Below are 17,267 nucleotides of genomic sequence, written 5' to 3'. Positions count from 1 at the left end.
ACAGCATACCATAAATATATAAAAATGAATGAAGCATCACCCATTTGTAAATTCTCTTCCATCTGACCCAATTCAGAAGATATAAGATTATTCACATTCCCATGTTGCTGAAGATCCTTCTTTTTTACATAATTATTTTTGCTGTTGCACTGTCTCATTGATGTGGAGACAAACTTTTGAAAAAGCAGGTTCCTTATGAGGTGTCTAGTAATGAATCCAGGAACCTCTCTGTAGGCTCCTGTTTCCTTATGACAGCTTGTCACAGATTTTGGTCTTGCCCTTCTGGAATATTAAACTTGGAAATTTAGGTCAACTTAGGCATCCAGAACTATTTTTTATTCAATTTTTGTATGGTAAAGGTTGTTCCTTTCTCTACAAGAGCCCAGGTAGGAGCAACTGCTAAGGCATGAAAGGTCTAATAGAAATGGCTTATGGTATTTAATTAAAGCTGAGTCATGCTGTGATCCTATACTTGACATTGATATGGCCCTGTACTTACCCCTTAAATGTTGAAAAGATTTTCTGCTGTTATCTCATAAATTCCTCTTCAGTTTCTGAAATTATGTAATTTTTATAGATATTGCAGAAACAAACTAATAGAGAGATGCAAGTCAAATGTTCTTCGAAAGTAAATGAAAGCAATGGCTGTGAACTTCTCTAGATCATAAAGCACTGTTCTTTTGATGCAAACTGGCTTTTAAGTGCACCGTGTTATCCTAACAGAAAGCCACAGACTACAGGTCAGATTACACATTTACATCTTTAACCTTTTGAAAGGCTGTGTCTGTAGAGAAAGCATGGAGACTTCTACAGGGAAGTTAATTGTATAACCAACATTTGCCAGACACAGAAAGAGAGACCTGTGTAAAGGAGAAAGTCAGACTTCACAACTGTCAAAAGCTACAAAGCAGAAAAATTTTCCTTGCTTGCTAAATTTTGGTAACTAATTTGAAACAGAAATTGGTAGTATCGTTAAAAAAATAAAAACCTTTGTTTCATGAGTCTGCAGAACCGCATAAAAATAAAAGCAGACCTAAAGCTAAGTACATATTTGGAAACCTATCAAGCTTCAGTATAACAAAAATAATACTCAGCTCATGTCAGATGACTGTTTGCATGCCTGTAAGTTTATAACAAGAGTGGTTCTTGAATGAGATTTTAAAAAATCATAAATAATGCTAATTTAGGTTTCATAATTATGTGCTAAAAAAGAAAAAAAGGATCAAAAAACCACTGCAGGAAAATGAACAAAAAAAAMCAGGAGAAACAATTGCTAGCAATTTTTTTTTAATGCTCCACCCCTTTTTCATTCTAGATTCAACACATCAAAAAGACTCATATTTCTCCTGAAAATAAACAGGGTAATTGTACTTATAAACATTCACAGTTTATTTAAAAAACAAATTATTTGGTATTTGTGAACAATGGGAGGGAGGTCACAGACATCCGGTAGCACTGAACAGACTTTAACCTACAGAACGCTTGCACCCTTGCATCAGTCTCCAAAAATTTGGCTATTGGTTTGGGTCACCTTATAGGTAAGCCACATAAACAGTGAAGGGCTGGTCCTTTGTACAGCATTGTTGCACTGTCTTTGCTGATACAAAGGCAACCACAGCACACGGGACTTGGTAACACAAAGTAAGGGCCATTAGCAGTATAATCCAAAACAAAATTTTGAAGGAAATTATTAAATATGCCTGTAAGGAAGATGTTAGATTTAGTCAATATTCATGTGCTTGAATACATTACAAATTAGATAGATTTAGCAAAAGCTATTTTCTAATTGCTAGCTTTTAAAAGTAGGAAACTAAATGCCTTTAGAGCAGCTCAAAAATTATAAAATTAACTGATATCACAATGAGTCCAGTTTCCTTTCATTACAGGAACGCCATCTTAATAAAAGAACACATAGTACAGCCATTCACCATCACGCAGCGGCAGTTCCCAACACAGGAATTAAATGCCCAAATGAGAGTTTTTGTTTTGTTTTGTTTTTAATACAGAAGACACAAACCCTCCTCTGCATAACACAAAGGGCTGCGGGAAAGACTGTGAAAGAGACCATTTTACAAAACCTCTTGTTATGTGGTGAAATGGCCAAGTACTACATCTGAAACAGTAATGTGAAAATAGGCTTCAGCTTAAAAAAAAAAAAAAAAAAAAGAGTTATTACAGCTGGTGCCCAGTCATGTGATTTTCATGGATTCTGCAATTATAAAGCAAGAATTGTGCTGCACAAACACTGTTAAAATGCTGGCGTAGGTGTATTATTCACATGCCTTTGTGACTAGTGTTCAGCAATGCTAGATGGAAATCATTTTACTTGTACAGAGATGCTGTCTGCTCCAGGCTTATTGTGCTGCTTCCTCCCCCTCTCCCTCCCTCCCTCCCTCCCTCTCCCCCTCCCTCCCACTCTCTCCTCTACATGCATATGTGCGCGCGCACACACACACTCATGTGCTATTCATTTTGAAATCACTGTACGGGAAGTACAAAGGGCTACAAAGAATTAGAAAAATAGCAGATGGTCTCTTCAGCTGGGCAATGCAAAACAATGCAAAATGCAACTTTATAAAAATACAAATAATACTATTTTTTACAAGCTTTTACGGACACGAATAGAGTACACTTGTTTGTTAGTTCCAAATTTTGTCTCCCCTTGACAGATTAACACCACTTACAGAATTAAAGAAAACCAGTAGAAATTATTTCTCCTACATATGTTTCTTGTATTACAAAAAATGAGATATAAAACCTGATGATAGCAGTATGTGCACAATATCAATTCAGCTGCCACATGTAATTTAAGCAGCCACAGTATCAGCAATGACAGAAATCACTGGTTACATTACGACGATTCCCACAAACTCCTGGCCGTAATGAGGGCACCCTTTCTGCTGGACATTCAAGGATTTTAACTACATTGTGCATACAACAGTCACTACACTGGAAGAGGGTCTAAAAGAATTGTACAGTTAAATTAAAACATGAATTAATAAAGAAGAGTGCAGCTGACTGAATGGCAAAACAACTTTCGATGGCTTCTTTTCATGTGTTGCATTCTGTAAAGGCACAAGTACAGAAAAGTCCAATTTTCAGTGCTACTGTGTTCCAGTAACACACAGTCTTTGCCAAGTATAATACTGGAAGACTCTTCTGGGAAGCCTCAAGCATTTTTCTCCAAAATACCCGTAACTGATAAATATAAAAAAACTCGACCTTTTTATGCTCACTAATAAGAATCATCTGTCATTTAAAAATTAATACACTCAACACTTGACTATTCTTCAAGCTCACCATAGAGTCCCCAAAAATTTCAGTCCCAACATTAATTATATCATGCACACCGAAGAAAGTATGTGGGGAAAAGGAGAGAAACAAAGGCAAAAAGGCATCGCAAAAGCTCTGAAATCAACCTATTTAACCTTCCAATCTGGGTCAGGAAAAGATCAGATCATAGGAGTCATCATAAAAGAAAAGCCAGATACTTACCTTACTGTACAGTTCCTTTCATCCAGATTGTTAATTTTAGAGAAAATACGCTCCCCATCTTCCTTTAAATCCTCTGCTTGCCTTCTTACTTCAACTGAGACTTCCTATAAGTGGTTTACAGCACAAGTAAGACACCAAGTCATCATGTTTCAGACTCCTGAAAAATCTATGATTATGGAACCTCTTATTTGTGGGTTTGCTCTGTTTGAATATACATGAAGTCAAGAGCATAGCATGTCTTAAGCTTGTTTGGTTTTAAGTGGTATAGTATGCTATGTGACCTCTTGCACAGCACTACAGACCTGGCAGTACTCAAGTTACCAGTTTAGTTTGCTGATCTACAGAAGTGCTTAACATTTATAAAGCTCTGCAACTTCCATTTGGCAAAGACAAAGATACAGCAAAGAACTTACTGAAGACTTGTTCGCATTTTAGAACAGGCAAGCATACACCAGCTTTTGAATCTCTGAGTGCGTACTTGAGTTTCTTAGTAAAACACACAACATTGCTGTTCCAGAATTTTATTATCTCACTATCTTCAAACAACCACACCCAAAGCACAGCTTTGCATTACAACCACCGAACTTACAGGAAATTTAATTGCACATTAGTACTGAAATCATCTGAATTATATATGCAAAACACCACCTTTATTTACTTCAGACTGTTGTAAGCATCTTCAAATGCACTTATCACCGTGTTTTCCAGGTGCCTAAACAGGTGTCATCTTTTTGCCCCAGGAGGCCTATACTGAACTTAAAGGCACTGACTAATAAGCCAGAAATGCATAAATGGAATAGATTTTATGATGTTTTTTTCTGCTGGATAGACAATTATTTAATAATTTAGTTATTTTAATTTTCAAAATAACTTCCAGGTGAATATTTTCAGTTCTTGGAATCTCTACCCTAGTAAATTATCCTCATAGTTAAGTCTGCACGTATGGTTCAGAAAGAAACGTCTGCAAAACTTAAAGAAACAAAGAAAACAAGTTCACAGCTTTTAGGGACCAGCCTATTTTTCTCTCTTTTTTTAAGCTATTCTCATTCTACTCCTGGTATATACTCATACAAACATCTATATATGCTGTGCCTGTGTAAGTATGAATGCAATATTTTTAACAAGAGGGGGAAGAAAAAGGAAAAAAAAAATACTACACCACTGCAGTACCTCAATTTTTTCTTGATGTCAGCTTTTATATATGCAGAAAGTGAAGTTCAACCCAGGTTGAATATACTATGACTCCTACATCTCAGGCAATCTTGTAGCAGCTTGAACATCATCTTTTAAACAAAGAGCTTGTAAGACTTAAGTCTCTCTGTTTACTTCCACTGCCACCTGCCAACCGTTCCCCAGCCCTGCTCAGTTAAAAATTAACTTAATATTTACTTGTAAGTTGAACACACTTTTGGCACCTCTCTGAGGAACAGATTTATATTTTTAAATCAAGCAAACGGACATAAAATAAAACACTAAAATTGTTTCCTTTGTTTTTGTAGAGTAACCCTAGCATTAATGGGCATTTTTTTTAATCTCTAAACTTTCGCCAACATATGTTTTGTCATATTTAGCTTTTAGATCAAACAAGCTTAGAAGAACAGAGGAAATACATGGAAAAGGATTAGATCACCAACAAAATTGGACAAAAGTAGGCATTATTTCCCCTTGGAACATTTTTCTTCAGAGTTCCACGGAACAACTGTAAGACAAAATGGGGAAAGGAGGAGGCAGGGACACCAATCAAGTAGTCTGGGTGAAGATTGCTTTGATCCTCCTGCATCTCTACTGTAAAATAGACGATATTATCAAATCAATCTGTTTTTTTTTTCTTCCAACTGGCTACAATGCACAAGAAATTACTTATCCAATTGCTCTTTCTTGCACACTGAATTCCCATGCAACACAAACTTAAATCTTCCTTATTCTACTTATGCGAGCTACCTATAACAATTATTCCTACATTGACAAAAGGCAAACATTGCATTACATGTGTTCCTAGACTAAAAATTTTTATAAAAATTATCTCGCTTCCTCTCCACCACTCTCCCGTCCCTGTCTTGGGCAATTTAAAGGATAATGAAAAAAAGTTGTGTACCTGTTTGTAGAAATCAGTAGAAGGGGATGATCTAGACCTCTCATGGGTGTATTGGGGTTTCTCATGCTGTTCATGGCCTGCATCAAGGATATTATCTGCTGAATGGTATCTTCCTGAACTCCTCGCCTCTAAAGGTTTCCGCTGCTCTTTCCATGATGCCTGATACTCTGCAAAAGTCCCTAGACGCTGCGGCTGTTCAGATTTCATTACTCTGTCAGAAGCCTTATTGCCGCTACTGTGGTGGATGTTATCTTTTGAAGCTTGTGCAGTTTCAAACCCAACAGAGGCTGCCTGACCCCTTCTCTCATACCATGACTCCTCTCCCGCTGGTCCACTGTGAGCTTTTTTGTCAGGCCTCTCAGGCTGCCCTTCTGGAAGATTGTGGGGAGCTTGTTTCTGTGCAGACTTTCTATATGTAGGCTTACTTGTTTCTTCAAAAAATTTCCATCTGTCTGCAAATGATCCCAGGGCTTCTTCAGATGTGTTTGGACAGCAGCGAGGAAGGCATTCATCTGCTGACATCCCAACTTCATTCATCTTCTCTGGTTCAGAGTAAGACTTCAGTTTTTGTTCTGTTGTGAACCTTTTCCTGGCTCCAATGCGAGAAACGTGATGAGTGCTGCTCCCTGTAGAGTTCGGTTTAGCTTGTGTAGCCTCAAGGAATCCAGATACATCTTCAGAAATCAAAGCCAATAATGAAGAGTTATAACTACTAGTTTTCCGTTCTGGTGACCTGGGGAGATATTCAGCAGGGCTAGGCTCCAAGTCCCGCCGTTTGAACGAAGTTGCCCGCAGTACCCTAGCCTGTGCTTCCTTAAGGTGATCTTTGTAGGTGCTAGTAAAGTTAGTATCTGGGGAGGTGTTTACATTTTCTGCTGAATCTGGCTTCCAGTTTTCATTGCACCCCTCTGTTTCAGACGACCCTGTTAAAGTAGCAGTGCTTTTACTTTTCTGTAGCTTTGCTCTTCTCATTTGGATCTCATTTCTCAGGGTTGTTGCAAAACGATCGCTCCTTCGTGCTTGTTTAGTCAAGTGAGTGTCAAATGGGGGCTGCTGCTCTGTTACAATTTCTGGACTGTTGTCAGACTGTTTTTTCCCTTCCTGAGCTAAGGAGTGCAACATTGGGGTCTTCTGAGGAGAAATCTTGCTACTCTCATCTTTTGCCCACCTAAAATCTTTTTGAGCAGCTCTGTTTTCAGTGCTAAGGACACAGCTTTTTACATACTCCTGTTGACTGTACCTAGTTTCACTTTCCTCAAAGCTCTTCTCAAAGTTTTTCTTTTGTCCAGACTTTTCAGTATGATTAGTTTTTTTAGCCTCTTCTGCTAGAGCAGACCTAACATCCCCCTCTCTGTCCACTGGGTAATGACCACTGTTCTCACACCCTTCCAGAGAAGATTCAACAGATTGTTGAGGTAGATAGTATTTTGGTTTTTGGACCATTGTGACAACTGCAGGATTTTCATGAGGTCCAAGAGATGCATCAGCCCCCACTACAGGTTTCCAGCTGTCATCCTTGAATTGAAGTGGCTTTGAACTTCCCTGAGCAGGCTGTTTTGCTGTCACGCAGTAATAGCGACTCTGTCCAGCGTTGTCCACCTTCTGTTCAGCAGCACTGTTCAAAGAGGAAACGTTGAGCAGTCTGGCTTGGTTTGGATTGTAGCAATGAAAGTGATCAGCAGGTAACTCCTGAATGCCACTATAGCAGAGAAAATGTTGCTGATCTTTAGGTGAAGCTAAGATTCTTGCATTGTGAAAAAAAGTGCTTTCGTCGCTGTACTGGTGCTGGTGGTGGTAACTGTAAGCAGGCTGTGCAAACCGAACATCAGTGCTGGACAAAGACAACTGCAGTTTGTTCACAGTTGCTGTGCTATTGTTGTACCTTTCACCAGAAGAAAAAGTATATTCCATACTAAGATCAGGTTTATAATTTGAGCTATTGACCCTCCTGTCACATGCTCTGGAGGGCCATCTTTGTTGTTCCACAGTTTCTGAGTTCCAGTCACTCCTGGGCTGAGATTGGTTCAGGGCAGTAAAGTGCTGCGTGCTAGCACCCTCTGAGTACACAGGGCCATGGGTCTTCTCATGGCCTTTGGTAGCAGCAAAGCTGTCACTACGAAGAGGTGGAGGCGGGGGAGGAGGAGATGAAGACTTCTTCTTATCAGGAACATACCAGACAGGTCCAAAATTAGATCTTCCAGAGCTAGTGAGCTTGATATCAGGGTGTTCCTCTATTCTAGGACTTTTGTTGTTCTCGTACCGGGTGGGAGCTGGCAAATATCCTGGTTTGTCCTCTATTCCACTGTTATCATTCAAGAACTGACCAGACTTGTTTCCATGCTTTGCAGTCTCCCAGTGGCCTACTTTGTATAACATATTCTCTGTTGAAGAAGTGTCTACATTGGAAAGAGTGTGGTCGGGGGTGCTCGAACTTGTGGAGAAAGACCCATAGGCTGAATCCCGCTTACTTTGGCTCCCTAGATGATCAATGCTACTGTTAGACTTTGCAGCAGAAAGTCTTCCATACTGGACTACTTGTGGAGTGTGGTCCCAGCTGTCCATACTTCCCAAAGAGCTGAACTGATCAGAAGTGCGATATAGACTGGACTGATCCCATGAGTTTGATAGGTCATGAGAAGAAGAGCTATAGTAGGAAAAAAGCAAACAAAAACCCAGCATAAATCCACTACACTAGTCAAAAACCCTACACAATATAATTATATATATGGCTACCAACTTTACTAATATTGGTAAAATCCATCTACATAGCAGACGTCTCTTATTCAAGACAGACAATCTAATAAAATTGAAAATTCCAGGATGAACACCAACTTATTTTCAGGAACCCCCAAATTCATCCAACTACTACACTTGTGTACTTAACTTGTTCATCTTTTGCAAGCTCGCTTCTTGTTTGGTGCATAAAGTTACTTCCTTGACTCCTAACAGCTTATCCAAATCTGCCCATTAATATAATATTTTCATTTCTAAATGAAAGACCACTAAAAACCTTTGCCTCACATGCCTCCATTTCAGCTCCAAGCCTCTACATAAATCTTTCCAACGTGGTTTCAAACAACTCTCAGTCTGATGACCTTACAAAAGTGTCATTCAGCTCCATCCAATTCTGCAGCACTGACAGCAAAACTCCAGGAAAACAAATAAGTGCAATTTCAGCTCTGCATCGCCAAAACTGAATTTCTGACCTTTCTTCAGAAATCCTGATCGCCACCACTTCCTCTCTGCTGCTCTTTCCTGTAGAGAGATGTCATCTTTGACATTGTATCCTTCTCTGGCTCATTTGTCAATATTTCAAAATTTTGCTGCTTCTGCTGTTTTCCAACTCGCAACCTTTTTTTTTTTCTTCTAAAGTTCTTGTCTTTTATATCTTTCACAGCACCTACCTCTTGTCAATTTAACACACTAATGTCGAGATGATAGTCTTTCCAATTCCTCTCACCACACCTCCCTGTCTGAACTTCACTGCCAGCCCCTCCTGCTTTTATATACCAAATTCAACTTCTTGTCCTTGCATGCAAAGCCCCTTGGTAGAAATCCCAGAACTGTTCCACTTCCCTGTAGCTATAATTATACAAAACATCTATCAAACCTTGTGCAGTAAAGAAACCTGTGAAAGCTAGTAATGAAATTAGGTCAGTCCACATCAAAAATACAAAGAGGAGTACAGTCATTCTTTCTGTCAAAAATACTGCAAAAGAAAACTAAACAGTTCTTTGGAATTTACATTTAGTATGAGAATTGCAAATTTTCTTATATTACTATTGTCTTTGAAACTTTTTTTTATAAAACATGGTAAAAACATAATTTATGAGAAGTAAGAGAAAGTATAATTTGTGTTTGCTTTCTAAAAGTAATTTTTAATATGATACATTAGCATTAGCTTCATCTTGTGGGGTATTTTGTCCATTTTTGTATTCCTGGCATTCCAAGACATCTCACTGAATGATTAAAGAGGTCTTAATTATCTTATTCAGCAGATACTATGGTTCATGTAAAAAGTGCCTTGATCATTATTAGGATCTTCTTTGTCAATGAAGAACATAAGCCAGGTTTTAGTATGGTACGCAGATTCCTTTATCCTCTCTCTTTGGCGCTAAGATACTTGGCATTGATCAAAATGAAGATGACACTTGTGCAAGAAAGCCTTCATTTACAATTTACAAGTCTAATGTAGATCTGCTGAAGTCAAATGGGAAGCAGAGATCATCAGCATAAGAGGTCATCAGACTTCTGTTAGGAAATGCTTCACAGAAACCTAGCAGATGCCACAAAAGCTTCAAAGAAAGTTAAAAGCAAGGGAAGTTTCTGATGGTGTGAAGCATGGTCTTCCATAGTCCTTAGCTGTGGGGCAATCCTTCCACAAACCTTGACACAGAGTAGAGCCCAAAAGCTCTGACATAGCCTGGCATTCCAGGATATCCTTCTCTCAATGGTCTTTTTAGAGTGGATTCACAAAAGCACCCATACTGACTGTGGAAGTCATGCAGTTAAATTCAAGGAATAATCTACAAATACCTTCCTCAGCCACTCTGACCAGCAAGCATCCCCTCAACCCTGAGGCAAGTGTCTTTGTTTCTGGGTTCTCCCAGAAATGACACAATCTCAGCAAATCAGGCCACAATCAGACCACATGGTAATGCAGAGCAGATGCATCTGACCCTAATTTCCCCAAATGCTCAGTTTAAGCAGCCTTCTCAAAGCAGACCTGCCACACACCCACACCTGTAAGAGCAGAACAAAGCAGAACAGCTTGCTGGTTTAAACTGCATACACAGGAGCAAAACAAAAAAATTAATTCTGAGATCCTCTTTTATTGCATATCCCAGTGGAAGATAATGTAAGGTCTAAACTTTCAGCAACTTAAGACAGTTCAAATCCACACTTTCCAGAAAAGTACCCCTTAGCCTTAGTCTAAGGTTGGCTGGGAAAAAAGTCTGCATCCATCTTTGTAAGGCATGACTTCTGTGAAAAAAATAACAGACGACTCACAGGCTGTAATGGCAAATTAAGGCACCAAAAGCTTACAAGATCTGACTCTCTAGCTCTGACATTCAGAAGTGAGAGAGGCACCCAGGCCTGGCCTCGTGCTTCCAAGACAGCTCACAATTTTTGAATTAAAGTCATGTTATAAAAATACACAGGTAATGGTGGATGTGGAGACTAGGACTCCAGGACTACCCTCTCTCTTATCCACAGAAGTACAGGCAACAAAGGTACCCATACCGTAATCTAGCATCTTAGTAGCAAGAACAGTTTTCAGAGGGTTATTTTCATCAGCTCTCTCACACACACATGCACACACACACATGCACACACAAAATCCAGGTATATCCTGACTGAGTGCCCAATTGTCATGCTTGGAAGAAAGCAAAAATCTCTCTCCCCCAGGTCATACTCCCCATGTTTTAAAACAGTGATTTAGTTCTCATACTCACAGAGAGAATTCAGGCATATATGTTCTGGAGAGATTTTACACTCTGAATACCAATCTCACAGATGCTTAACTCAAGGAAGGACAAAAAATTCCAGAAATATCCCCTCCTCAGGCTATTTCTATTTTCTTACATACTGCTCCTTTCAGCCACTGATCACTGTTAATCCCACTCAGCTTGGTGCTTGACTTAAAGCATATGGTGCTTCTTGTTTTTGTGAATTGTACCTTGAAAAAGGGGAATCTCTGAAGTAGCTCATGTTCTTTTGTGCAGACTGGAAAGCCCAAGTAACTCTGCTTTGCAGTCGAGATACCGAAAATATCCATATCCTTGGGCTGGCACCCTGGGGGTGCTGTGCTTCCAGGAACTGAAGTCTGAAGTCAGTTCTGCTACAGAAACGGTCTTGGGCAACAGACACCAGGACTGACAAATTTCCCAAGTAAATCATCTCTCAAAAGCCAGACTTTCAAGTGGTCAGCATAGGTGGCCAACAGGTTCAGGAAAAACAAGGCCCTGGGAACCTTGGTCTTTGACTCTACTGAAACCACTAAATCTATTAACAGCTTCTGAGAAAACAGATTTTTTTTTTGTTCCTTTCATTAATACTGATGTCTGTCAGCAGTTGTTTCTATTTCTGATATGGGAGGAGGGAGGGGGAGAGAATTGCTCTATCTTTTAATCGCTTATCCTCCCCCCCCCCAAATTTGATGCCAAAAGTTCATTTGAAACTGGTCTTTAACCAAATTTCAGAAGAAAAATCCCATGATTCACCCAGTTCACATCAGCATCCCTCCACACTCCCAGAGAATCTGTCTTGGCATACCTAACTGTTACAAAGCACAGGGACAACCACCAGAAAGAATAGAAAGCATATATCAATTTACAGCTCAGTCAAAAGACTGAGTAGACTGCAAGCAGAAGTACTCTTATGTTACCATTGCAACTAAGAACTCTAAAATTTTTAGGAATTTCTGAATTTTATTTCTTTGTATGAGGTTTCTTACTGTCTTCATATAAACATTTATATATATATATATTTTTATATATATAAACTATTTCAGCCCATCTATATGAAATTTAAATACAAACTGCACAAATCTATGTGAAATGGGAGTAATCATAATTGAGGATTTGGGAAATATAATGTGCTAAAGCCTCTGCTAATGAAATGTTACAAGATCATTTTAATTAAAAAAAAAAAAGACACTTCTTTTTAAAAGTGAACACTCATACGTTATTCAAGGGCAGATTGCAAGTTATTTTAAAAAACAGTAGGCAACTTCCAAAGAAATCAAACCACGTAAAAATGATTTATAAATAAAATCTTATAGCAAGAATGTTCTGTTTTTTTATTTTAAATACCACAGTAAATTAACATCAGGAAGTGATGGTTGAGAACGTACAGCAATAAGTATAGAAAGCACAAGACTACTTCGCAAATTGGGAATGTATTCCAGACTGATTTTTTCTTTAATGCCCAGCATAACTATGTCCTAAAGTGAATTATTTGTGAGGAAAAAAAGCAATAAAAAAAATGAACTCCCCCTCCCCTCCCCATGAAAATGCTAAAGAATATAATCCATGAGCAGGAAACAAACATGAGCTTGCAATCAGATGCATATGGGCATTACCTAAAAGTTTAAAGTTTCACAACTAAAACTTTCCTTTAGGCTTTCTAATGAAGTCTGAAACAATACTTTCTGATTTTTTCTCCCTTTGCTATTTTACTTTAAATATGTTAACTTTTATGGTTTCTTTTTGCTTACACATACAAAGGTTTAGGATTTTACCAGTGGACATTGATAGGAAAATGCAGAGCAAGAAATATAACCTTCTGACTGCCTTTAAAACCATTTTCTTACCTTTCAGTCACACGCACATATCACATACTGTTTCTGAAATCCATTCATCCATATGTCAAACTTCCAACGCTCCTCTTTTAAGTATTGAAAGGACAGGTAATAAGAAAGAAGCACAATAGAATGACTTTGCGTTCATGGTTTAAAAGACACTAACAGCATGACCTACATTATTATTGTCTTGCCGTTGGAGCTTAATGCATGTAACTTAAGCAGAGACTCACCTTGCATGATACCGTGAGTGCCATGAAGTGCAGGCATTGGTTGAAGCAAGGTGTGACGTGGCTGTCTCGGGTTGACTTTCTGTAAATTTGGTTGCGTGCCAGGAGTGAGGCCTGCAGGCTAGGTCATTTCTTCTGAAATGAGAGAGAGAGAGTGTATTGGTTTAATACAATTAATTTAGTAAGGTGACATGCAGCAAAAAAAACTATCATGGCACTAGTCAAATTAAACTTCGCGCAGTTAAGACTAGAGGCATTAACAACTTTAAATTACAGCAAACTGGTCCAATTTTCTACACGCATGCCAGTTTTGAAAAATACCACCATTCCTTTAAAATGCTTGAGATACAGTGAAACAAGACTATCCAAGGTTTGTGGCTGGGTGGATTTTGTCTCTCTCTCTCTCCCTCTTTATTTTTTTATTTTATTTATTTTTTTTTAAGACAAGCAAACACAAATTTTTAAGTACCTGAAATGTATACAGAGCTTTAACAGTTCAAAGTACTAATGAGCTTTATGACTCTTTTACAACATGGCAACAGTAAATAAGGTTTTGGTAAGATTTTATACAGATATGTGCTATGGGAGGATGTGGAAAGAAAAGGAGCAAGTGCCTGGAGAAGGAACAAAGACATACATATTTCTTCCTACAAGTTAGGAAGCGTGATACAACTAAGAATTCTAACTCCAGTCAGGCTCTGCTTCAGCTCTTGAAATGTTTGGGACTTCAGGTAAGCAGGTTATTATTATTTTTTAAAAGAATACACCTCAAGAGTAGTTCAGCGAAACATCTAACTCCCTAAATACCTACTTGGATATCGGCTTCAAGCATACTTGCCCACATAATTGAAGAGATTGTTCCTAATGAATAAAATTGCAAGTTCTTCGCATCTTACAATCCATTCTGCAAAACCATTTTCAATTTCTCTGCCCCTTCCACCTGTTTAGGAATAACATAGCTTGCACTTACTTTGAAGGACTTACTGTTTGTAACGCCTCTCAACAATCTCATGAAATCAGTATATTCTTTTTCCCATATGTTATCTATGCATTCTGGAATTAATCTACTTCTATTTCAGCTAACAAATATCTAGCATAGGCCATTTGTCTAGGCTCTCTCAAAAGCCACGGGAATAAAGCAGGAGCTTCTTGAAGATAATTCATCCCACCCTTCTCCGGCTCATCCTAGGAGGAGTGTAAATTAAAAATTAGATTAGATATAAGGTGAGACAAATCCCAGTCTTTCAAGCCACAGTCTGAACTGAAAGCTTATAGGTCCTTGGTTCTTAAGTTATTTATGAACTTAGGTATTTATCAAGTTTTTCACAACAAGGTTAAGTAACCTAAGTTACCAAGTCATTCACAAAGCTGCGACAGTTTTCCCTACTTTCAATTTATAATCTAATGGCAGCTCTGTTTTTTTTTTTTTTTTTTTTTTTTTTTTACTCATTCACCCTTTTTTAAGTTTGGGCTATCTGATAGCTGCTGGATTTAAAAAACAAAGCTAAAGCTCATTATAAACCAGTATTTTTAAAGCCGGTCAAATTTGACTATACTGCTTTTTGCAGTACATTTAGGAAGATCTGATGAATTCTTTCTAATTTCTTTTCCAAACTCCACAGGCAGGATTACAAAAGGACAATAATAATTCTACAGGGAAGCTGTAATTTCACTACGAAGTATAGCATCATTGCTGTCACTAAATAAAGAACTAATCGTTTCCATAAACAAAGCCTTCTCTTCCTAGCATGAGAAGAGAGAAAACAGCTAAGTATAGCATCACTATGCTCTTCCTCAGTAGGATATGAAATCGAAAAAATGAGTGGAGAAGGCAAAACGCTCTCACTGCAAAGAAGTGCAAAAGAACCTGCTCAGCCATGGGATGCTCACCTCCAGACAGTCCATGCACTTCAAGGGCCCCAAACTTATATTGAAAAAAAGCAAACCATTGCTCCGTTGCACAAAACATCACAGGTTGTTCTTATTCCACTGCTCATTCTAATGCTACTGTTATCAGCTAGGCAAATCATAAATACCTATTCAGGCAAATTCAATATACCTTCTAGGCATCAATTCAACAAAGATGTTTCTATATTACAAGACAGTTACTTTACTATCACGCACAACAAAGGAAAGACAAGACTAGACAAGTAGCACAATACAAGTGATGTCTGGAGTATGAGGAAATGAAGGTTAGGGAACAAGGACTTCTGCAATTCTTTGCTATGGGTTTGGCAAATGGTAGGCGGAATTCAATCAGTGAGAAGGAAAGGAAGGGATGCACTTGTAAAGCCAGTACTATACCTCATGGAACTTCTCAAGATCTTCATAAGATAGTTTCTCGCCCCATGAACATCATTTTCAGATGGCATTTTCTGTGCTACAATATCCACCACCACTTTCATCTTCCTGAGCAGCCAAGCAGAGGGAGGAACAGACTGGACTGAGTTGTGACAAGAGGCAAGACAGGTGGACGAGAACTTACAGGTTCTGTTTCACTTTTTGTTTATGTGGACATATATTTTTCAGAAGAAATTTTAGATATAATAAAATAGTTTCAACAGTCTAAAAACGCTAGTGGGATTCCTGGAGGGTGGAATCAAGTAGACACGTGTTTTCATTGAAGCCTGCAGCATGACTAAGAACTAAGTCACTATGCATGGTCAACAATTTTTTCCATTGGTTTATCAGTTTCTCATTTAGTATTACATTTACTATTTCTTGCACTTCAAGAAACAAATTTGCTATCATTAAGTGGTAGATAGCATGAAATAAGTTCCAAAACTCAGTACAAATGGTAAAAGATCTAAATAGAAAAGATTAAAAAAATTCAGAGACAGAAAATGTTGCAGGCAACTAAAGCTGCTGGAAGCAGAGCATTTATATTCTAATGTAATACCTCTGTATTAATTCTGAGTGACAGAATGAGACCATCTGAACCTACAATCCAGGAAACCTCTAGCGTTAATGGAAGCATTATTAAAAGCATGTCACTGAGAGTGTCTTTCTACCAGTGCTTTTACAAAAGCTGCTAGAAGAAAAAGCTGAGAAGCTTTGAAGATATGATACAAAGGGAAAAACAATTTCTATTGACTATAAGCAATGCATTAGAGTGGTCTCAACAACATATGCGTGCAAACAGTGTAGCAATAAAACAACCTTTCCAACTCAGATTTTCAGAACAAAATCTGTCCTTTTATAGTTACTGTTTGGAAGTCATTAAGAAAGATACTCTGAATTTCAGAGGCTACAGAGAAATATTTGATTAAGTCAAGATGAAAATTACAGATAATTGGTAAGTTTATTTTCAGTTCATTTTGAGAATGGACATGAATGGATTCTTGTCAGAATTAGCATGTCTCCTTAAATTTCAGGTGCCTGCATCAGAACTAAATTAAAGTTTGAAAATGAAAAGTAGACAGGAAATCAAATAAAACAATTGAATTACCTCAGCATAAAACAACAATGTCAATGAATGAGAGCTATTCGTTCAGTATTCAGATACATTCTAAATTAATGTAGGTAACGGGAAGACAAAAAGAACAACAGATACAACGTGTAGGTACATTAAGATAAAAGGGCCAACAGATATAACTACAGATTTGTGTATTCCCCCCACCCCCAACAGAATTTGTTTTATTCTCATCTACCAAACAGCTTGTTATACCTCTAGTATAGAGATTTTTGCATTTGGAGTCCCAAAGCAAAAGAAAAATGGAATTCCAAGAACTGTGTCCAATAGAAAAGCAATCACTAGGATGTATTTTTCTGTTAATGTTTCATTCTATTCCTCTGCTGAATCAACAAAGATGGTAAAGCCTGACTGCTGGCTCACATATAACTAGAAGGCTGCAAATCTTTCAGTTTAAGTAGCAGCAGTTACACAAAGGAAGTTATGCAGTATTTCTGAGACAGAAAACTGGGCTTTTATTCCCCAGCTCTCAATCATCTAGTTACTGGCCTGTTCTTTAGTTCAAGGAAATGTTTTTAATAACAGCACTGCTGACATACTCCCAGAAACCACACTCTGGCCTAGCTCAGGGGAAAGCTTATGAACAGTTCCTATGGAGACTTTTCAGTTAAAACTCCAGAAAGGACACTCCACATAAAAATGAAGTATGAACCATAATGCTGATGCATTTAA

General features: G+C 38.1%; 1 protein-coding gene across 1 annotated transcript in view; it reads right to left on the bottom strand.

Annotated features, from left to right (window-relative positions):
• The window catches only part of SHROOM2 (shroom family member 2), a 136,402-nt gene that overhangs the window by 36,190 nt on the left and 82,945 nt on the right, over window positions 1–17,267 (bottom strand). Inside the window, exons 4-6 of the mRNA XM_026084475.1 lie at window positions 13,127–13,258; window positions 5,591–8,234; window positions 3,496–3,599 (exon numbers count right to left, since the gene is read on the bottom strand). Of these exons, the coding sequence (XP_025940260.1) occupies window positions 3,496–3,599; window positions 5,591–8,234; window positions 13,127–13,258 (2,880 nt within the window). The remainder of the gene's footprint in view (window positions 1–3,495; window positions 3,600–5,590; window positions 8,235–13,126; window positions 13,259–17,267) is intronic.

Source organism: Apteryx rowi, unplaced genomic scaffold (assembly GCF_003343035.1).
Source record: "Apteryx rowi isolate R43461 unplaced genomic scaffold, aptRow1 scaffold_640, whole genome shotgun sequence".
Classification (NCBI taxonomy): Eukaryota; Metazoa; Chordata; class Aves; order Apterygiformes; family Apterygidae; genus Apteryx; species Apteryx rowi.
This window is presented reverse-complemented; position numbering and strand designations above follow the sequence as displayed.